The following is a 16,359-nucleotide window of genomic DNA, read 5'->3' as shown; positions in this document are numbered from 1 at the left end:
GGTCTGAAGCACTTTTCCTGAGGAGACCCGGTGCTCATATGCCACAGTAATGAGTATGTTTTTTTAAACTGGTTACACAGCACAGTACATAAACATTATACACAAACTGTTAACATATTATAATTACCTTCCTCCGTTGTTCTGCCTTCATTTCCTGTAGTCTTCTGTTTTCATCCTCCTGGAGGCTTTGCTTATAAATGTGGCTTCTAGTCTATTGCACAGCAGAGCATAAAGACAATATATTGACAGAAGATCCCACTCTCAATCTTTATAAAATCAATTAACATAAAACTAGTTGGAGATTTCTGATTACTTAGGGATAGATTCATCTAAGTTTAAAAACCAGACATGAGGCTCTTTTGCGAAAAATCCACCATTTCCAAGTTAGTTTATATACACCTTTCTTAATACAACTGCTAGGGTGGTTTGTTCTCCAGAGAGACCCTGCCTGCAGTGTTCTATGGTTCAGACACCTCTGGGGGATTTGTTTGAATGGGAAAAGTCTATGAACTAGATCTGAAATCATTAACAAGTGGCCTGATTCTGCAACCCTTACTTGTGAGTTTCACAATGCATGTTCTCTTGTCATTTGCAGTTATTGGGGGTGTCATAAATATAAAGGGAAGGGAAAACACCTTTAAAAACCCTCCTGGCTAGAGGAAAAACGCTTTCACCTGTAAAGGGTTAAGAAGCTAGGATAACCTCGTTGGCACCTGACCAAAATGACCAATGAGGAGACAAGATACTTTCAAAAGCTGGGGGGGAAGGAGAAACAAAGCCTCTCTCTGTGTCTGTGTGATGCTTTTGCCGGAGACAGAACAGGAATGGAGTCTTAGAACTTAGTAAGTAATCTAGCTAGATATGCATTAGATTCTGACTCCTTTAAATGGCTGAGAAAATAAGCTGTGCTGAATGGAATGTAGATTCCTATTTTTGTGTCTTTTTGTAACTTAAGGTTTTGCCTAGAGGGATTCTCTATGTTTTGAATCTGATTACCCTGTAAGGTATTTACCATCCTGATTTTACAGAGGTGATTCTTTTTACTTTTTCTTCTATTAAAATTCTTCTTTTAAGAATCTGAATGCTTTTCTCGTTGTTCTTAAGATCCAAGGGTTTGGGTCTGTGTTCACCTATGCAAATTGGTGAGGATTTTTATCAAACCTTCCCCAGAAAAGGGGGCGTAACGTTTGGGAGGATTTTGGGTGGAAAGACATTTCCAAACGGGCTCTTTCCCAATTATATCCCTGTTAGACATTTGGTGGTGGCAGCGAAAGTCCAAGGGCAAAAAGATAAAATAGTTTGTACCTTGGCGAAGTTTTAACCTAAGCTGGTAAAAGTAAGCTTAGGAGGTTTTCATGCAGGTCCCCACATCTGTACCCGAGAGTTCAGAGTGGGGAAGGAACCTTGACTGGGGGGGGGGAGGGGAAATGTACTACTCTTACCTTGAGAAAGGACTGTACCTTCCTTTGTGTGTATATCATACTTAGCACATTATTAATGTTAAAACTCACTCAGTTTAGTACAAAAAGTTGTGGTGGCCATCATGGAACTTGACTTCAATAAAGGCTTTGATATAATTCTACACAAGATTCTCAAAGGAATTTGATAAATGTGAACCAAATGAAGCTACTGGATGATGGGTACATAGTTTGCTATAAAGGCTGAATGGAGACAGCAATTATTAATGGTTCAGTCTCGAGCTGGAGGAGCTGTTACATGTGTCCAGGGAGATTCATTCTAGGTCCAATATTATTTATTACTTTCAGTAATGACTTGAGCAGTTGTGTGGAGAATATATTAATCAAGTTGGAGAACAATAAAAATCTAGACAGGATTGTTAACACTTTGGAAGACTGGATTAAAATGGATTATGATCTTAATTGATTAAATGTGGGGGGGGAGGAAGAGAAGCCACCAATAAAAAGAGGACAGTCCCTAAAAAGAAACTGAATTTGTCTACTTCCAGTAGGAAGGGATAAATATACACAAATATCACTGGGTACAATAGATAGTAGCACCACAGAAAGGATCTGTGGAATTTAAACTGTTTTTAGTAAGAACTGCATGTCCTTTTCTAGTACATGCAACCACTGAGAATCTTAACTTAATGTTAAAAATTAGAATTTAGAGTGACAAATTTTACCTAACCCTTTTCCCAGAAAAAAAGATACAAATTTGGCAACATGGAAACATTTGGGGAATTTGTGTCAGTTTTGCTGAATTGTTCTTGTAACAAATTCCGAAAAGGTCAAAATGTTTTGATTCTAAAGGACTTCTTGTTTTGAAAATTTTTCAAAATTTCATTTAAAAGAATGTTAACCACTCAAAAATTACATCCACATTGAACAAAACATTTCATTTGACCTGAAATGAATATTTTTCATATTTGGAATGGCTAGTGGACTGAAAGTCAGTTATTTTGTCCATTTGTATTAAACGTGTCTTTAATAGATTTCTTATATTTTAGAAGACAGACAGAACCACAATTTTTGGCAGGTGAAACAGACTGGTTCAAAACACCACATCAAATTAGCACAATTCAAGTACAACATTTCCCCTTTGCTATTATCTCTTAGCGCAAGTGGTTTTATACCAAGTGGTACTCCATTGCTTATGTGTTAGAGCCCCCTTAACGGGACACTACAGGTGCTGGTTTACCTGTAGAGTGGTTCCACTAGCCTGAGCAGACCTTTTACAAATACAAGGCCAAAGAATCATCCTAGCAAAAAGTAACATATGCTATACTGGCTTGTGTTAATAAGAGTACCACATGCACAAACAGCAAGGTAATTCATCTTCTTTACTTGGGCACTGATTAAGCCAGAGTTGAGAGGCAACACACACATTTCTTGCACTATATGTTTAAACCCCCCCCCCCCCCCCAACAAATTGCAGCGAGTAACAGACATAAAACAGATTGGAATATAAGGCATAAAACTGAAACAGCTTTAGAGTGAGGGGCTCCAGCCATGGATCTGTACCTACTCCACCTCTCCCTAGCCTAGGGCCATCACACTACACTAATGGTTCTGAAATCAGTACCAGTCCTGGGGATGTTTTCAGCTTGAGTACATCCCACTGAAATTTGTAGGACTAGTTCTGCCTCAGATAAATCCACTAGGCCCAGGTCTCATTGTTCAGCTCTCGTGTGGTGACAGGTGGGGAGGCGAGCATGGCTTTACTTCATCTTTCTGCCTCTCATAGTCTTTGCCATTTCAGTGGCCTGCTTGGCCCCCAACGTAAAAGTTAGAGCAGCCCTGAAGATGGCCTTCCAAAGGATGCTGCATCAGCTGAAAACAGCCAGAGCATACTGTACTCCAGCCACGTCCCTCCCTTTACCTGCACACCTTGTGTGTTGGTGGCTGCACAAGGGGCACTAGAAACTCATTCCTCCAGCTCTGTGCCAAGGAGGGAACCTCCCCTACAGCTGAAACCCTAAAGGCTGTTTCCACCCATTCTAAGACTCTTATGCTTATGGTGAAGGTAAAGGAAGCCACTGGAAACTGGTCCCAAAGACTCAAAAAAACAAAAAACTAAAAGTAAGTACAGCCACACCACCCTCTCTGTTCATGGTGTTAAGGGACAGGGAAAGAGACTGTGAAGCAAGGCCTATGAGAAAATGCTGAGGTCTGAACATATTCTCTCTACATCAAGGTTTCTCAACCTGTGAGGCTCCAGTGTATTTCCAGAAAGGCTGAAGCAAGACTAAAGCCAAAAGGGAGAGGAATTCTTTTTTTCTTCTTAGTAGCTGACACTTAAGATTCAGCAGACACTAAAGCCTCTATGGCATATGAGCTAGTCAATAAAGGTTTCCAAGTTTTGCTGACTCCAGGGTATGTAGCAACTAGCTGTAATTTCTTTCTGCACACAGTAGCTGATCTGTTGCCCGTCGCCCCACCTATAATCTGGGCATGGCTCTACAAACACTGGCATAATGACTCCCCACAGCACATGCTTCCTGAAGCAGGGCAGCCCAAAGAGCTGAATACACTTCGGGAATTATTGATTAGACAAACAATGAGGTGGTTTTTCCCTTGTTAAGAATGTAGAAAAAAAAACAACCCTCAGGAAAGATGTAAAGAGCAGTTATTCTGATTAGTTACTGGTGGCTGATTAGAGTAGTGATATTCTGAGATAAGATATCAGATCAGTTCAGAAATGGGACAACCCACCCAAGTTAGTTTTAGAATAGTTTTTCTAGGAGATACTGGAGAGTAGACTTTACTCCTATGGCTGGATTTTTAAAATAACTCAGCACCCAGCAGCTTCCATTTATGTATCTAAATGAAATAGCCAGGTTTTCAAAAGGGCTTAGCAACCAGAAGGGTTAGTTGCTCTCAATGGGAACTGCTGAGTGCTGCGCACTTCAGTTAAGGTCAACTTTTTAGGAGATACTGAGCATTTGGGAAAATCTGGCTCTTGAATGATCAGGGATGGATTTATGAACAACAAAGCCAGTCCGCGCAATGCAGGGGAAGGGTTTGTGCGGCTGTAGCCATCCTTCCAAAACAAACAATTCCATGATATGCATTGCATTGAGTCTGTGCAGTATGTTAAACTAAATGAAACATTAACATTGTACTGTTGGTAGCATTGGCAGAACATTAGAGGAGGTTTCATATTCCATAGTAGGACTTACCCATGCTGTAGATTCTGGGCTAGGATTAGCCATTTGATAGGAGTTTCTCTTTGGCAAACCCAAGTCCAATCTGTCCAATAGTTCAGTAGTTTTGCTACAGAGAAACCCAAACAGAATTGTTAGTGCTTTCTTGAAAATATAAATAAAGCCTACAATTGCACCCCTAGATTCTAACCTAGATTTATCGTGCAAGAACAGAAAAGCACCATAGCTGGAACAAAAGGTTTGAGAGCTAGAAAGAATGAAGTGGAACATGAAGTGATATGGTGGATAAAGCATTTGTTGGGAGTGATTTGTTTGAAAGAGAAAAAGGACCTATTTCTGTGTTAAAGGGGCGCCTCTCTCTCTCTACCATTTTCAATTCTTATTCTGATATACATTCTATCAAATTTCACCATCAGCAGCATATATTGCTTACCTGAATCCTTCGTTCTAAACCCTCCCACCAGCATCTTAAATGACAAGATCATTTTAAAGTATTTTTCTTCATGCTTAGTACAATGCACCCTTACATCAGATTCTTTAGTCTCTCTACTGGGTTAAATAAAATCCAATTTATTAGAAGTTATTCTTGTCTTGAATTGCAATAAAGCTGTACATCATAGTCTCTGTGGATAGGTCCGTTGGTCAAACGGATGAATTTATCAACACACGAACCCTGGACCTGATTTTCAAAACATGTAACTATGTGCTTAATTTCATTCCATTAGGGAAATAGTTGATTCACATGCTCAGTCATGGTAGCCACACACAGGCAACATAAAAATGAAGCCAGATTTTGCCGAGGAAAGATCTTCATGGAGGCATTTCCAGACCTCCACCACAAGTTGCCTGGCATACCTGTTATTCAAGTCTCTGCATGCAGGTGTGATTGGGTGGTGAGAACATGTGTGATGATTTGTGGCAATCTAATGAGTTTAACCTTGTGCTGCACTATGATTTTTTTCATAGCTGTGCCTAGATGCATTCATAAGCGCATTTTTTTTAAAAAACACCTGAAAAAACAGATATGGATTTGGGATACACTGTGGCAGATTATAGTTTCATAAAGAAATATATGGCAACTTACAGTACAGCCTGCTCTCATAGTTTTATAGTGTTTAGAAGGAGACCATATGCAAAAGAAGCCCTTCCTCCCACACACAAATTTAAAGAGATAATATGCACTTCTTAGCTTAACTAAGCTTAGAAATGCATATGAAAACTCCACTGGCATCTGTACATTTTCAGGCTTTTGTGCCCAAACATCTGTGCCCAAACGCAACAGACTAGAAATAGTGTAGCTAATATGTAAGACAACTGCAGCATTTTGTGGCCTATTGCATATGGATTCTGGCAGCTGCATGCTAGATGCACCACTCAGCCACTTTGTTCTTTACAGACTTACGAATTTATTTTTTTTTAAAAACGCAAAGAATAGTGCTTATTACTGAGTCCTGCTAATGATAAACAGCACCAGTCACAGCAGTAAGGTCAGGATCTTGCTCTATGCTCGTCTGATTCTTCCCTCCACCCCACCCCCCAGATTTGTTTTTCATCTTTAAATGCTGCTGATTTCTTTGTATTACTCTGAAGAGCACATTAGCTTATTTTGACACTGTGTTGAATTACTGGTGTAGTCATTTCAAACCCAAGATGAACTTCAACGTAGTCAAGAGGATTTTAACATAGTAAAGAGGAAAGAGAACCTGGAGAGGCCAAGCAGCATCCAAATAGTGTCATAGCAGGTTTGTTTTTCCTATACTGATAGTTTCCTATTTTTATTAGTAATCAAAGCTGTGAGCTGAGCTCTCTACTGGTGTAGCTCTTTGGCTTAATTTGAATTACACCAGCAGAGAATTTGGCCCTGTTTCTCTAGAGTGTTTTACAACTTTAAGAGGGACAGTGTAACATCAAAATAATATACACTATTTTAACAAACCCAACCTGTGATGTTATCTGATTAAATATGACCATGTAGATCATTGTTGCTACCACTGTTATTTAATTGCAAAAAATCTTGTACAAATTATGTCAAGTAAAAAGAAAAGGAGTACTTGTGGCACCTTAGAGACTAACCAATTTATTTGAGCATGAGCTTTCGTGAGCTACAGCTCACTTCATCAGATGCATCCGATGAAGTGAGCTGTAGCTCACGAAAGCTCATGCTCAAATAAATTGGTTAGTCTCTAAGGTGCCACAAGTACTCCTTTTCTTTTTGCGAATACAGACTAACACGGCTGTTACTCTGAAATATGTCAAGTAAGGTGTCTATGGAAAGGTTATGATTTCCTGAATAGGATTAGGCTATTTGTATGCATGTATCATTTTTGTATTTGAAGTTATGAGTATTGCTCTGTATCTGTATTTCAAATATGTTTGCTCCTGCGGTAACACCCACAAGGTATTTAGCCTGCACATTTTGAAGGGGCTATTCAAGTTAAGTGGCCCATCAAGGGACACTTAACTCACAATGGACTATGGAAGATGCCCATCTACGCTTGATGGACTTTCATGTGAACAAGTGGTAATGGCCTCTGGTGACTAAGCGAAATCATGCATGGACATGTGACTTGCCCATGTGACTCCAAACACCTTCTTTCTACTTGTAATTTTCCCACTAGCTGTGCTGAGGGCTTTGTTTGAAACAATAGGTTTCCCTCCACATGGCAGAAGCTATAAAAGGCTCTAAAACACCTCCATTTTGCCTCTTTCCTGCTCAAACCTCTGGACTATGAACTTACACGAATGGGAGCATTCTAACCAAGGGATCGAAGACCTTCCAATGATTTGGAAGCAACCGGAGACTTGACTTAAACCAGCAGTTTGTTCCATCACTGCTACGAGCCTGAACCAAGAACTTTGCAATTGTTGTATGCATTTGATTCCTTTAACCAATTTTAACTCTCACCTTTCTTTCTTTTTATAAATAAACCTTTAGATTTTAGATACTAAAGGATTGGCAACAGCGTGATTACTGGGTAAGATCTGAGCTGTATATTGGCCTGGGTATGTGGCTAGTCCTTTGGGATCAGAAGAACATTTTATTTGATGAAATTGGTTTTAAATAACCATTCATCTTTAAGTCTAGTGTTTTTGGTGGTTATACAAGGACTGGAATGTCTAGAGGAAACTGCTTTTCTGAATTCTTGTTAGCCAGTGTGATGAAACAGAAGTTTACCTTTGTTGCTGGTTTGGTATATCTTATGGGAGAATAACCACCAGTTGGGGGGGGGGGGGGTATCTGCCCTATTTCTCAGGGGTTTGTCCTGAATTTGATATTCTCAGTTGTGACCCACAGAGGCATGGTGACAACCAACCAACCAAAAAAAATGAAAAATCCCCACAAAATTTTTATATTGTTAACAAGCAACACTTTGAAATCTCTTACATCGAATAATCTATAGACAGCAAGAGTGAATTTGACTTACGAATTTGATTACTTCATTTTTACTTCTCAAGCTGGGAGAAATGCCAATGCTTATCTGATCAACCTCCCTTCATATTTCTAATCAATTTTACTTTCACGATCCCATGCACTTACAGAACACTGCATTTTGGGGTGTTGCTGATATCACAGGAAGGGTGAGTTGTTTTTTAAAAACTGTTTCCACTGGAATAATTTAAAAATTCCCAGAAACTCTTATTGGTTTCAGTCTTTGAAAAGCTTATTTCTACAAAATCTAATAAGTGCTGGTCCCAAGACCGTCCCTTTGGGTGCAATGAGGGAGCTGATGTCAGCTGAAGGAGAGTGTGTCGAGAGCTCATAGTAAATAGATACAAAAGGAAACCATTGTTTAGAGGCTCTTAATGGGGGGGAAAAACCAAAATTAAAAAAACCCATTAGTACAACAATACAGTTGAGATTTAAAGTCACACAAATGGCATGGCAACTTCAACTGTGTCACAGTAACCTTAGCTGTACGTGCAGTACTGTGTGAGCCTATCCTATATGTAGAGTTATGCTACACAATACACAGGGAACCAAGGTGTGCAGAGACCTGAATGGGACCTCCCTTATGCATAGTTCAGCAGCTCAGGAGGCATTAATCTCCCTGCAGAAATGGCACAGACCCAGAGCCAGCCTCCCACGCGTGCAACCATTATAGTGGTGGCAGTCCCAGAGCTCCCACTGAGATGGTACACTTCCATACTAGTAGCTTCTAACCCAAGGCTGTGGCTTTAAGCCACAGTCAAGGTCACAATCCTCAGCATAAGGGTATAGAAAATAAAATACCTTTTAAAAGAAACTCAACTGAGCTGCTTTTAAATGAGTAAGTGTTAGAAAGAAATTCAAGATCACATGCAGCAACACAGAATTCTGTGTAACTGTAACTCAAGTCACAGAAGTGCAATGCCTTTGTATTTGCACAATATATGCTATCATATTACCCAGTGCTGTGTGCTCAAAATGAAAGTTCCTACTGCAAGACACACACACAAGCATGCATGCTTGCTGCAGGCCCTAACTGTCAGATTACTCTTTGTACAGTTTGAAGATGAGGAATTTTAAATATTCTATGTAATTTTTTAAAAACTAATAAAAACCCCTAGATTTCTAGTCAGAGGAGGGATTATAGAAAGCAGTGTAATAAAGTCCATTGAATTTTCAGCATACTATTGGTACTCCCAACAAAATCATGATCTACAAGAGATTTAGGCCCCCGTCCTACAACTGGATCAATACTGGCAGACCTCTAAACTCTGATCTGACTGCAGTATCACCTAAAATTTCTAATCATCATTGTAATGGAATGTTAAACTGTATTATACTGTTCAGACACTGGGTGGTAGTGTGTAAAAATACCTTATCTAAGCTTACCTCAGCCATACCTTGCGGAACATTAAAGGACTTTTTATAAACATATCTGGTGTGTACAAGCAAGCTCTGTAGCCAGTCCATATCTGGTACAGAAGCACATGACATGGTGTCAGGAGTAAACTAAGAACAGAAACAAAAGAAAAACAACAACAATGCAGAGGTAGCAGAGATGTAGGATCTCATTAACATGCCACTCTTCAGTGCTCCAGACAACTTCAACTTTGACAAACTCCAGAATGGACAGACTGGAAACATCATTTTCCAAGATTTTACATTGCTACCAAGTCTCACAAAGAAACTAGAAATACACAGGTATCTTCTTTAATTTATATTATGGGGAAGCTGGCAGACCAGATCTTTAATTCCTTTGACTTTAATGAAGACTGCCACAAAGATGACTAGAAAAGAGTTCTGGCTATTTCTGGTGCATATTTTATACCTCAGAAATGTGATTTATGAAGGAGCATGTTTTCGCCTGAGAATTCAAGAACCAGGGGAAAATGTTGAATGTTTTATAAGAACTCTGCATACATTGCCTGAAAACTGATTTTGGAAATGCAAACCATGAAAATATAAGACTTGATGGTTACTGGGTTTACAGATAAAAACCTTTCACAACAGCTACAATTGAAGACAGATATGACCTTACCACCGGCTATACAGATAGCAAAGCACTCAGAATTAATCAAGCAACAGAACAAAAGGCAGGAGCAACTTGAAAAACCTGATACTGGCTTAGAAGCTATAAACAGACACTTGCATGTGAAAAGTTACTATAATAAAACCCCTGAGGCAAGGAGAGAACTCCCAGACTAAGAGGGACAAATTCCAGCCTAAGTGCAAAAGGTATGGAAAAAGTCATATCCCAAAAGAGGACGTATGTCCAACTAGAGGCGCATGATGTAATACATGCACGAAATATAGACTTTTTTATCTTTGCTTGCCTCACCATAATGGTCAGGAAGTTGACTCATATTACAGACAATCAAGAGCCACTGTTTCTGGGATCAATCACGTATGACGACAGAGCTTGCCTGGAGAGAGAAATTGAATATTCATAGCAAGACTGTTGACTCTAAAAGTGACAGGGGAGCTGGTGTCACAGTCATCTCAGAAGGGACGTACAGTCACTTTCAAGCCCTCCCAGAGCTTCAGTCACATGACAAAGCTCTAGCTGGTCCTGGAGCTATTCCGAACTGCATGGGCCAGTTCACCACAGAAACAACTTACAAAAAAGACAAAAAGCTATGCATTCAGAGTGCATGTAATCAAAGGCCAATAACCTCCTCAGCTGGAGTGTAGCAGCCATGATGAGACTAGTAACAAAGAAGAAAGAACTCTGTGGAGGACTTGATGATATTGGACTTTTGAAAGGAGATCCAGTGAAAAATCAACTTAAGTGACGATTCTGGATCAGTCAGTGTACACACACCTCTACCAGAGAGATCTTGGAAGAGACTAAATGCAGATTTATGCAAATTCAAAAGACTGGTTGACCTAGTCATTGCGGACTATTTTTCCAGTTATAAAGAAATGAATGTATTCGAAAGACCGAACATCTCAGTGTTATTGAGAAACTGCAGTGCACTTTTGCTCACTTCGGTATTCCAGAACAACTCATGATGGACAGACAATGGATCACAATTCACTGTGGCAGAATTTAAGTCATTCTGAATGAAATGTGATTTTATTCATATTACTAACAGTCCACATTGCCCACAAGTGAATGGAGAAGCTGAGAGAGCTTGTATAGACAGCCAAGAAAACCTTGCAGCAGGAAGATCCATTCCTTGCTTTTCTGAATTGCACATCAACACCAATATCAGCTATTGGATACAGTCCAGCACAACTCTCAATGGGAAGACAATTCAGAACTACTGTTCTTTTCCAAAGTTAGAATCTGTCTCAAAAGGGAAAAAAAGAGAGTCTATGAACACTTTTACAAGCAAACAGACAACACTTAAAGAGCGGCCAGGTCTAGAACCTAGTGATCAAGATCACGTCAGATTGGATGGAGAAAAAGGATGGCCAAATCCAGCTGTCGTAAAGAAAAAATAAATTCAGCGCCCATATTGTATGAGAATGAGATCGAGTGGAGCATTCAACAGAAACCACTAACATCTACAGTTTGTTCCTCAGAAAGAACAATCAGCAAACCCTACAGACAGCAGATGCAGAACAAGATGATGAAGTCTCAAGGATTCCAAACTGACCTCAGCCAGTCATTGCAACTAATGGACAGCCAGATGACCAAGTTGTTATGCGTTTGGGTCATGTAATTAGAAAACCAGTAAGATTCAGACACACTTAACAGACTGTTCCATACTGAACTTCAAAGACAACACGATAGCGTAAATGGTAGGAATGTAGAAATTAAAGGGGATGAAATGGAATGCTAAACTATTATATTGTTCAGCCATTAGGTGGTGCTGTGTGTAAAAATACCTTATTTAAAAGAACCACAGCCATACCAGGCAGAGCATTCAAAGATCATATGATGACCACAGCTGGTGTGTGTGTACACACACACACACACACACACACACACACTCACTCTATAGCCAGTCAATATCTGGTACAGGAACATGACAATCACGGAGTTCAGTTCTTGCCAATTCCTTTTATTTTACTGTGATTAATCACTTAAATGTCATTGTCGATCCAATAGTTAAAGAGGTGACAACAAAAGACCCAATCTTGAAAAGCCTGTAAGTGCATATTTAACGATTCAGTGTATGAGAAAAGGATGCTGAATTGGGCACCTTGTCTGGTGATAAACTGCCCTGAAAAGCAGTCACAATATTTTTCAGCCTGGGCACAAATTTCCTTACCTGCCCTTTACAATGATTTATTTATTTATTTATTTAAAGTGGGATATTTTACATGCCTATGAAAAAACCTCCATGGACAACACTTTCCAGAGCTATGTTAAAATATTACAAAACAACCACCCTTCTATTGTATTTTTAATTGTTAGTTCTGAATGAAATTAATGGCTATTAATATTGTTTCTTTAATCAGTGGAGAGTAAGCTACCATTATCTATTTTTTAAAAGTTGGTATATTCTCCACAGTACCTTCACATCCATCACAAATCTGATGCTAGGATTTATTTCTCCCTATGATTTTCAGTAATCTCTACCTTCATTTTTTAAAATCATACCTTTTTATTAACAAAATAAAACAACTTCTGAACTCATTGCCTGCTCAGACTGTGGGATCACCAGCAATGCAGCTTTATTCCATTATTCTAACAGCACCCCAAGGTGTGCTAGATATCTCCCAGAACAGATAAAATACATGATCCCTGACCAATTGGCATGCAGGCTTCTCTGGAGACATAAAATAACAATGGAGTACCAAGACAGTAGGAATGTCTGGGGAAGAAGAACAAGGGGAACAGCTATCAGATAACATGCCTGCTCTGTCATTTTACAATGCTCATCCTACTCATTCTACAATTTCTCTTCTGGTCCAACTGGAGAGTAGTTAAAGTCCCCCATGAACAGTGTTCTAGATATTTTTTCCTGGCCTGCATGCACATTTCTTATCTGGCCTTTACCATGTAATAATGGGACTTCTTGTAATCACATATTTAAAGTTTCATTCCAGATACCACTACTATACTGCTAAATTCATATATACACACACAGTTTCCTGCATTGCCCCATCAGAATCAACATGCTTAGTCTGGTTCCCTTAGAGGCTTTATTCATGGCTGGTGAAACCCAAGTTGTGGTCTCAAGCAACAGAAAACCCACCAGGAATGAGAGCTCAGCCATGGATGCTGCCTGCACATCCTGCCCCAGAGGGGCAGCTGGAATTAGCTACTGCTGCAGCCCTGAATGGGGCTGAGCCAAGCCCAGAGAGTAGAACCAGGCCAGATGGGAGTTCTATTGATTCACTGACTCTCCCAGGGAGCCTACTTTAAGAGACATGGGGAAAGAGGCCTCCAATGGAGCCATAGCTCGATTTTAAGGTTGGGGTTTTCATGAATGATCAGAGTTGCTCTAACTCCACTCCAGCTGAAGCCACTGAGTACTTGAGCAGTTACAAGTTTTTTCAGCTAACCAAGCTTTCTGCCAATTTGTGGCTTTTGAACAGTCTTCTAATTCTTCCTCCTCCTACTTTTCTGTGTAGGTGTCTCATATATAGACAAATTGAGAGAGGAGAATATTGCCCTCCCCCAACTTCTTTTAATGCCCAGTAATCTTGGATGAAGTAATGAGACCCAGTAGTGTGGTATTAGTTTGGCATGTCCCCTTAGAAAGTGTCCTTCAGCAGTGCCACTACAGGAGGTGGTATCCACTGTGATATCCATCTTCTCCCACCATGGGAGGCAGGAGACTACCATCACTGCCTTCCATGGCAGTGGATCTGCCCTCAGGTGCAGCTGCTCCTATAGGCCCAGAACATGCAGTTGTCTCCCCTACACTCTACTCCTGCTACAAAAGTGAATTTATCCCATAGACTTTGTGCTGGTTTTAACAACAAATTGGGAATGCTGCAAGCATGCTGTTATGACCAGATGCATGTGCCTGCAATCATCTTTTGTTGGAAAGCTATTAGGTGAAGTGGACATGACCAAAACACCCACTCAGTCCTGCAAGGTGCTGAAAGTACTCTCTGTGCCCTTTAATGGAAGGAGAAAAATCTTGTCACCAACCCCTTTTTCCAATAACTGCATGCCAAAAATCTGACCCCAAATTCACAACGCTCCCATTGACTTCTTTGGCAATTATACAGACATCTAAAGGCAAAATAGGGCCTGTTACTGTAATCTGAACAGCAGAATTGAGGTATCTTCAGATGGAATAATATTCCTAAATGTAGCCATTGTACATTGACAGTTTAAATTCTAAACACCACATCTATCAACAATACGGTACTCTCACTTTTAGCATCAGGCTAGCAAAGTATAGAATTAAAAAGGTAAATATCATAAAATAGCACCCCCCCGCCAATTCTCTTTTCCACCAACTTATTTTTTTTAAATAGTCAACCCTTGAATTAATGTAATGGTTTAGGGTCCATTCGCCACAGTGGGCTGAAATGGAGGGAGAGGGGAAGGGGGCAGCAAAACTAATATAGGGAAAGTTATTTCCAGATATGAAGTTTCATTTATTATTTGTAAAAGAGTCACCATGAATCCAATTTTCAAGGAAAGGACAAATTTTGAAAAAGTTTATTGCTGAGGTCTTTCCATACAAATCATTGCGTGTGTTCCATCTGCACATGCAATCTGCTTCTATATTTTCAGCCAGCTTGCACGGGCAGATTAATGTGTACAATTAGAAAGCAACCTCACAGGCGTTCAATAAACTGCCTTCATTATTACACTCAGGAGAGTCCCTTTGGATGTCTATAAAAGCCTAGTTTTCTGCCTGTTAGCTAAATAATTGACAATGCTTAAAATAATCAGGAGCAAATGAACAAAGTGAAGAAGACTGGTGAAAGAGAGCAAACAAAAGATTCTCAAGGCTGAAAGCAGTTCTGGAGTGCTTGTGACTCTCTCTTTAGCTGTCTTTATTTACAGTCTGGTCAGGTTTGGGTTTGCACTTGAGGAAAATTTGTTACTGGCCTGCTGTTTGAATTACATATCACAGAGCCCTGAGAACTGGCAAGGACACTAGGAGTGGTCTTGTACAATAAAATAAATAAATCCTATTTGGGTTCATATTTTATTTTCTTTGTTTTATGACTTTTGAATAGACTGCTTTGGCAGGCTAGTGAATAGAGCTTCTGTTGGTGAAATTCAGGCACTATATTTGGAATATTCACCTTATGGTATTCGGACAAACTCTGCATTTGAAGCTCTAAATTCTTAACACAATACTGTATCTTGGGCATACATGTATGCCACGGTTATACCGTCTGGCATCTATAAATAAGAAAAGCCTTCAAAATCTACATTTCCTTCACCAGTTTTTTCAAGCTCTGTATTATTGGATGTGTACCTGGCTATGTAAGAGAGCTGCTCTCTTTTGGTCTGTTTTATATTTCTGCCTATTTATACTCGGAGATCAGCCTATCCATCCACTTTCCAAAGCACCCAACACTGAGGTATCAGGAAACCATATAAAAGAGTGAATGAAAACAAGACATTGTCAAAGAGAAGACTTGGGCTTAATTTTGTGAGAAGGTGGTATTACATTGTACCATATTAGTCAGGCTCAGATATATCCAGAGTGACCTTGAAGATTGCACCTGGCATTGCAAGTCACCATGGGAGGCAGCCTCTAAGGTGATTGTCACCCATTATGAATTGAAGGACATTCTTGTAGTCCGGAAACGGGGCTTTAATTCCTGGCTCTGCCATAAACTCCTTGTGTGACCCTGGGCACTTCACTTTGAAGAGCTTGACCTAAGATATTTAGGTTCCAAACTTCCATTGAAATGAATGGAAGTTAGGAGCATAAATACCCTTGGGGATCTGGACCTTACTCTCTACTTCTTACAATTATAGAGTTAGAAGGGACCACAAGGTCATCTAGTCCAGAGGTGGGCAAACCACAGCCCACGGGCCACATCTGGCCCATAGGACCGTCCTGCCCAGCCCTTGAGCTCCCAGCTGGGGAGGCTAACCCCAGCCCTTCCCCTGCTGTCCTCCCTCCCCCACAGCCTGAGCTCACTGTGCCACCAGTGCTCTGGGTGACGTGGCTGGCTCCGGCCGGGCGGCTGCAAGCTCCTGCTGCTCTGAGTGGCATGGTAAGGGGGCGGGGCAGTCAGGGGACAGGGGGCGGTTCGATGGGGTGGAGGTTCTGGCAGGGGGATGGTCAGGGGATGGGGAACAGGGGGTATTAGATAGGTGTGGGAGTCCCGGAGGGCCTGATCTAGTCTACCCTCCTGCTATGATGCAGGATTTGTTGGGTCTAAACCAGGTGTGGGCAAACTTTCTGGCCCGAGGGCCACATTGCGG

General features: G+C 40.4%; 1 protein-coding gene across 1 annotated transcript in view; it reads right to left on the bottom strand.

The window, feature by feature from the left end:
• The window catches only part of EPSTI1 (epithelial stromal interaction 1), an 81,309-nt gene that overhangs the window by 23,049 nt on the left and 41,901 nt on the right, over positions 1-16,359 (bottom strand). The window contains exons 7-8 of the mRNA XM_074961353.1: positions 4,640-4,733; positions 128-211 (exon numbers count right to left, since the gene is read on the bottom strand). Coding sequence (XP_074817454.1) covers positions 128-211; positions 4,640-4,733 — 178 coding nt within the window. The remainder of the gene's footprint in view (positions 1-127; positions 212-4,639; positions 4,734-16,359) is intronic.

Source organism: Natator depressus, chromosome 1 (assembly GCF_965152275.1).
Source record: "Natator depressus isolate rNatDep1 chromosome 1, rNatDep2.hap1, whole genome shotgun sequence".
NCBI lineage: Eukaryota > Metazoa > Chordata > Testudines > Cheloniidae > Natator > Natator depressus.
The sequence above is the reverse complement of the archived record's forward strand: the minus strand, read 5'-3'. Positions and strand labels throughout refer to the sequence as shown.